The sequence below is a fragment of the Electrona antarctica genome (genome assembly GCF_951216825.1).
Source record: "Electrona antarctica genome assembly, chromosome: 6".
Lineage (NCBI taxonomy): Eukaryota > Metazoa > Chordata > Actinopteri > Myctophiformes > Myctophidae > Electrona > Electrona antarctica.
This window is the reverse complement of record NC_136811.1, coordinates 22,734,973-22,742,472: the sequence shown is the minus strand read 5'-3', so window position 1 is coordinate 22,742,472 and position 7,500 is coordinate 22,734,973. Positions and strand designations below refer to the sequence as shown.

General features: G+C 44.0%; 1 protein-coding gene across 1 annotated transcript in view; it reads right to left on the bottom strand.

Moving 5' to 3' along the window:
• Positions 1-6,985, bottom strand: part of gask1a (golgi associated kinase 1A) — a gene marked incomplete at both ends in the record, with an annotated part of 24,300 nt that extends 17,315 nt beyond the window's left edge. Inside the window, 2 exons of the mRNA XM_079503685.1 lie at positions 3,624-3,746; positions 6,980-6,985. Of these exons, the coding sequence (XP_079359811.1) occupies positions 3,624-3,746; positions 6,980-6,985 (129 nt within the window). The remainder of the gene's footprint in view (positions 1-3,623; positions 3,747-6,979) is intronic.
• Positions 6,986-7,500: the final 515 nt, after the last annotated feature.

The following is a 7,500-nucleotide window of genomic DNA, read 5'->3' as shown; positions in this document are numbered from 1 at the left end:
TAGACTAAGCCACCCTCGACATGTGATTCAGATTTGGGATGGATCGGACATTCCGTGCGTGATTTGTGGCGTTTTTGGTTAAATAGGCCCCTCCCACTAACTTCAGAAGCCGATTACGGACGAACGATACGGAAGATCAAAATTCTGACTGTGCTGTTTTAATCGAATAGGTCCGGAGATCATGTGTACTGATTTTTGTGAGATTTGGACAAAATCCGTAGGTGGAGGATCCAAAAGTGTGTTTTGAACAAAATTCAAAATGGCGGAAAATCTATCTAGACGCAAATGGGCGTGGCCTATATGGGGAGATGCGTCATGACCCAAGGAATCCAGGAAAAAAATCATTTTGATTTTACGACCTACGGTTCAAGAGTTATACGCCAAAACGTAAAGTGGGCTGTTATAGCGCCACCATGAGGCCGATCAATATACTTATAAGGTTATTAATTTTAGTAATTATTATGAACCTTCCCCCCAAGTGTTGTAACTGTAGCCACAACGGACTCAGAGGAAAAAATACTTGAATGTGAGTTTTTGCATTTTCCCATTCATGTCAATGGGGAAATTTAATCCACTAATTAATTAATATCAATTAAACTATACAACGGATGTCTTAGCAAGGAGATAGCACACTATTCCCGATGAAGCCGGTCGTTTTGACATATGGCTCAAGTGTGTGCGGCAAAAACTGTGGGAGGAGTAGCACGTCAAAATAAAGTTTATACAGAAAGAAAACAAAGAAAGAAAGAAAAGGTAAGGGAAACAATAGTATGGTTGCCCATAGGCAACCACACTAACTAGAAAGGTCGCAATTTTAAAAAATTGCAAAGTGTGGTTGCCGCAGTGGCTCACATATGCCCCTCCCACTGATATTGCCAGCCAATTACAATGTCGGGTCACCCCTGCGATCATGCGTAAGTCATTTGGAGGGGATTTATCCCCCAAAAATCATGTTTTCGCGACAAACGGTTACATTTCTCGCATTTGCGGCGCCCCCTATGGATGAAAATGGAATTGCTTTTGGTACTTGGTTGATTTAACCACCCGCGACATGTGATTCAAATTTGGGATGGATCGGACATTTCGTTCGGGATTTATGGCATTTTTTCTAAAATAGGCCCATCCCACTAACTTCAGAAGCCGATTACGGCCGAACGATACGCACTATCAAAATTCCGCCTGTGGTGTCTTCATCGGAAAGGTCCAGAGATCATGTGTACACATTTTTGTGAGATTTTGACAAAATCTGTAGGAGGAGGAGCAAAAAGTGTGTTTTGGAGAAAATTCAAAATGGCGGAAGATCTATCATGACGCAAATGGGCGTGGCCTATATGGGGAGATGCGTCATGGCCCAAGGAATACAGGGAGAAAGGAATTTTGAATTTACGACCTACGGTTCAAGACTTATAAGCCAACACGTATAGTGGGCTGTTATAGCGCCACCATGAGGCCGACCGATATAATTATAAGTTAATTAATTTTAGTAAGTATTACGAATTATCCCTCCAAGTTTTGTAACTATAGCCCTTACGGTCTCCGAGGAAAAAATACTTGAACGTGATTTTTCGCATTTTCCCATTCATGTCAATGGGGACATTTAATTCACTAATAAATTAATATCAATTAAACTATACAACATTTCTCTTAGAAACGAGCAAGCACACGATTCCCGATTTTTACAGTCAATTTGACATATGGCTCAAGTGCGTACAGTCAAAACTGTGGGACTAGTAGTGGGACAAACTTTGTCTTACTCTAGTAAAATAAAAAAAATAATAAAGTGTTACAATTACAATAGTCTGGTTGCCCTTTAGGGCAACCACACTAACTATATATATGATGATTGCGGGTGTGCCAGTACAGTACAGTACAGTACAGTACAGTACAGTACAGTACAGTACAGTACAGTACAGTACAGTACAGTACAGTACAGTACAGTACAGTACAGAGGGACCCCCACACGGTAACTCTGTCATTTCTCAACCGTTTCGGACGTGGGGCAGCTCGCCGGAATCGGCCCAGCCGCCTGGGCGCGTTTCTGGGGGTCTGGATGTTCCCGGGACCCCCAGAGACCCCCACATGGTAACTCTCTCATTTCTCTAACGTTTTGGACGTGGGGCGGCTCGCCAGAACCGGGCCGGCACCCTGGCTGTGGTCCTGTGGGTCTGGAACTTCCGGGGACCCCCTGGGGACCCCCACACGGAGTTGCACCACACACTTAGTTGTTTTTATAAATGCAGATAATTTTAGCAGAGGTATGATTGCAGCACACTTGAGAGAACAGTATTATATATTAGTATTAATATACAGTATTAATAATATCTTCCATGTAATTTATAGAGCATTGAAAAAAAAGATCTTAACATTTTGGTGGAATCGGATCAAGTGCAAGAGTTTAGGTACTGAATTACTTTGTCCAAATCTCTGACATTATGATGAGGTAGGGCTTGATGTATTGCTGTTAAAAACAAAACAGCAAAAGCATCACATTTCATCAAAGAAACTCACAAGGGGTAGATTAATCAGTTCATCAATCGAAGAGAATAGGAATGATTCTAACTATTGTTAGAACAACATCCCTTCTTCTCTGAATGCCAACCTCTGCCATCAGGAGGAAGAGTTCAGTTTGTGCCAACATGTAGATCAAACCGCTTGAAGCTCCATCAAGCTACTGAGTTTTAATGTCAAATCTTAATTTAATAGAGCCTTGTTTGTTTTTTAAGCTGTCATGTTGTCAATGTTAAAATGTCTCTTTTACGTTTAGGATCTTTTATTTGAGGCAGCCGTGTAGATTGTGCTCAACACAAATTTCTTCTCGGGGACAATCCTTAAATCCTTAAACGTTGAATAATTTGAAAAATGTAGGACTGTCTGACATAATTATTTCATATCTGTATTAACTGTAGAATGCATTTTAGATGTCAAAGCCAATTTGCAATTTCCTCCATTTAGTCCATGGGCCAGACCAGAAGTGAGGGACATTTTTGGTGGCAAAATCTCTTTGCTACCATTTTGTTTGTTGGGGCCATATAAGTACTTCGAGACATGATAGCATTTTCAAAAGAGTAGCTTTAATACTTTTTTGGGACAATCATTGTTTCATTAATTTATTTTCAGCTCCCGGCCTGGTAGATAATGTTTTACATCCGTATACATTTTCACTGTTTAGCCTGAGTTATATTTAGTTGCGTGCAGGAGCCGCAAAAAAAAACGATCTACAATCTCACAAAATGTGTGGCAATGTGATGCAAGACACAGGCTTTTCTCCAAGGTGCTTTTGGCGGTGCACTTATCTTTACAGATATACACTTTTCTTCTGTCTCCCATCTGGTAGATCAGAGACAGGATTAAGTGCTCGGGCCATAGGCTGCAAAACAAAGACCAATACTCACTTTAATATTGTTACCTGCCTTTATACGATACCTTGCACTTTAGTATTATTTCACAATTTGTCGACTGAAATTCTGCTGATTATCTTTTCGCCGATGATGTGGTCTTGACAGCATCATCGTTCTGTGACCTCCATCTCACTGGATGGCATGGGTTGGCACTGCAGCAGAGAGTGTGAAGCAGCTGGCAGTGCACATCAAGTGAACACTGAGAGGATTTCACTGTGTATTTACCAGGATGTGAACCAGCAACAGCTCCTTGTCGTTACGACACTTAACGTGAAGCAGGTTCTCCACACAGCTTTCTGTTGGGTCGGGTCTGAAGCCACAACAATACCTGTCCAGTCGGTCATTCACCTAGAGGAAGAGGAGAATTAACAACACATTCAGAGAGATTTACAGTATCTATTATACATTTGAAAAGGTGTCCCCAAGACAGGAACAAAAGGCACCAGCTACTACGTCACTGACACGCTGCAACACGCTGCAACACACACTGCAACAACACACTAACACGTCACAGACTTACCCTCCGCGTCGTTCGTTCCCTATCTCCTCATGTCGCGCCGCACGCCCAGACTCCACACCAGCCGCCTAAACATTGTCATTGCACTGCCACTAAAGCCGCCTCCCGTCCACACGCACAAACAATATCAATATCAATAATAAACACAAACACGCCACAAGCACCGACACCCCCGCCTAATTTGTTGCCACGTCTATGACAACAAGCACAGAAAAAATGCCATTCAACACGCTACTTACACACACTACCACTCGCTTACAATACGCGGACCTGGCAACACTCCCTCTCCCATTTGCTCACAGCCCACCACGTGACCCACACACACACATACCAAAACCAAGTAGAAGAAGAAGAACTAGAACTACACAGCGCACACTCTGATTCTAACTTGGAGACTTACCATAATGCTAACACGACCGCGTCGACACCTGGCGTGGTACAAGCGGGACAAACCCAGGCGCATATATGGATACCAACAACAACACTACACGCGCGCGCTGCAACAACAAACAGCTACGTACAGTGTGTGTGTGCGTGCGTGCGTGCGTGCGCGGGGGGGGAATTTGGATCGCCTCGCGATGCCGCGACAATGGCACTACACTACACAGGGCTCGCCAGTGCCACTACGTACTCGCATTTGCAACTTACAATATCACCGTGCGAGTTGTAACATTCACTTTGTAGCACCGCTGCGACTACACAATCCAAACTTCTTCACAGCTACAAGTTGCGCCGTTTACATCCACAACAATGTGTCACTCTCTCGGTTCTGCACCGCTGCTGGAGAAGTATAGCACTGTCGAAGGCAGCGCAACTACTCCCCCCCCCCCCCCCACACACACACACACACCCCAGAGAGGGAGGAGAGAGAAGAGAGCGAGAGAGAGACAGAGCACACACGTCTTCACGTAGGAACACAGATAGACAAAGACAGCGCTTTCCAGTCCTTAGCAACTCCTTACCTTTTCTCTCACATTGTTTTCTTAGCTTTGTGACTGACCAATGAGAAGCAGATTGTATTGTCTGCAAAGCAACTATGTGTCTGTCACAAATAAAAGTTCTGTCCTGCAAGCCCATGTCATGTCAACACAGACAAGGCAGCTGTGCGCGCGGTGACTCCTGCAAATTACACTGACCCAATATTATTTTGTACAACCTAGCAAAGCATAACATATGATGGTTTGGAGAATAGGCTGGTCTCTCTTTTTACAAGACATACGCCATTGCATACAGGTTCTCAACCTTTTTAATTTCAAGGACCCCCATAACTCTGACAGTAAAACCACATGGACCCATAAGAGTCCCATTTGATTCCATTTGTACAGTATCAGAGTTAAAAGTTATAAAACAGTCCATTTGGTTCCATTTCTACACTCTCAGAGTTACACACCTGTAGGGTCCACTTGGTTCCATTTGTACACTCTCAGAGTTACAGACCTATAATGGGTCCATTTGGAACCCCCTCAAGGAACCATGAGGGTCCCTGGATCACACCTTTGACAGCCACTGCTTTCAAAAAATACATAACTAATATAGAGCATATTTGATCAATTTAATGTTAGGCTACAGATTATTTTGACATCTGAATTTAACAGAACCGCCCACGCACGACACATGCACGACGTGCACGCGCATGTCCACATCCACATGCACGCGCGCATGTGTCCTCTTTTTGCTCATTCAGAATATGGTATGCCTACACACTTAAAATAATGTTAACACGCAAATTGCGCAAACGACTGCATCGACACCTGGTGTGGAACAAACGGGACGAACCGAGGCGCATATATGGATACGAACAACAACACTACACGCGCGCGCACGCGCTGCAACACAAAACAGCTGCATAAAACGCGTGTCACTGTGGACTTCTGTATCTGTGGACTTCTGTATCGCAACGCGGGGCAACGCAACTCTGGGATGAGCGGGCCGAAGGCCCGCGAAATTCTAGTAGTAGTACAGACGAAACAGACATAACTCTGAATACACTCAGAGTTGCAGGTCCATTTGGTTCCTATCTACGTCTCAATCATTTAGCTGGGGACCCCCTGGAACCCCCCCAATGACTTATTTCCCTCTAGGTTGTCAGGATCGTGAGTCGATTACCAGCCTCCTGTACCCAGACAGCTACACCAGCCGCCCGGGCCATCCCCACCGTTTTTAAACATGGTGCTGGACTGTTTTTCTTCACAGAATGTTCACCAATTATTTGACCAAATATTCACCTATTATCATGTTCATGTGGTTGAAGTTGTTAAATAAAGACTTTTATATGTAGTTTGGCTCAATCAGAACACTGGATGTGTTCAGAGAAGCAATATACAGTAGACTGCACACAGGTGTACAGTCACACTGAGCTCTCAGTCCAGTGACAGTAGTTTGACTCAGGCCTGGTGTGACTGCTTCACTCAGCCATCCCCCTATCTATCCCACACTGAACAGTCACATCTGAGCTGATCTTGTTTGTTTTATTTTGTACACATAATACTGTATGTGTTTTGTGCTCATATTGACCCTTGTGTGCATCTATGTATAATGTATATGCCAATGCTTTGATTGTTTGTTTTGCCCTATATACCGCACTTTAGTAAATCTTTTAAATATGTTTTATGAATAAAGTTTGATTTGATTTGAAGTGCCAAAAATCTGCCAATGGTATAACTTATAAGTTACCGTGTAAATCAGCAGTGAAAAGCTTCTCAGGGTGCCACAGTATAATGTGAATCGTCTACAGTAGGTGTTGATGTGAGAGACTAGCACACTGGTGGAGTGCAGACTGCAGAGGCATAAACACTTTGTGAGACGTGCCCTCAGGTTGGCTGCATGTGTGTGTGTTTGAGTATGTGTGCTTGTAGAATTGTGTGCATTCGCTGAGACTTGCCCTCGAGTTGATGGTGTGTCTGTAAGTGTGTGCGTGTCAGCAAGTTCATATTGGAGTGTGAGAGGGAGCAGATAGGAGGTGTGCATGTGTACGTGAGTGTGTGCACAAGTGTGCACCTGTGCACGCACGCGCAGAGCACAGTTCTCCCTGCAGTAAAACAGCACCAACCTTGTTTCTCCTCACCTCCATGACACCTACAGGAGATTTCTCACCCACCTGCCACATTTACCTCTCACACTAGAACGCACTGATTGTGAACTGGGACCAGCAGACTGTTGGAGACTGAGCCAATATTGACACACACCACCACCACATAGCAGCATGCCTGAGGGCACCAAGACTGTGGCCAGAACCAACAGATTATCCAAGTGGAACAAACTCTAATGTTGCATGCTGTTCTTCTGGCGTTGTGCACAGGAAAATCCTCCAGTGTTCATTTATCTCAGAGAGCGTGACAATGGGACCCTTAAAGTTAAATTAACCCATTAGGACCAGAGGCCGATTCTACAAATGCCTTTTTCGGAATTCAAAATTGTGAGCTTATATATCTGCTATTTTTGAATGGCCAACGCAAATATGTAAAACAACACGGATGCTTTCCTGGTTTTAATGAGTTTACACTGAGGATCCTGCTGTGAGTGTGTGAGAGTGTTCTTGGCTGTTTTAGCTGAACTTAGCACTGCGACCACAGCGTTATGGAACCT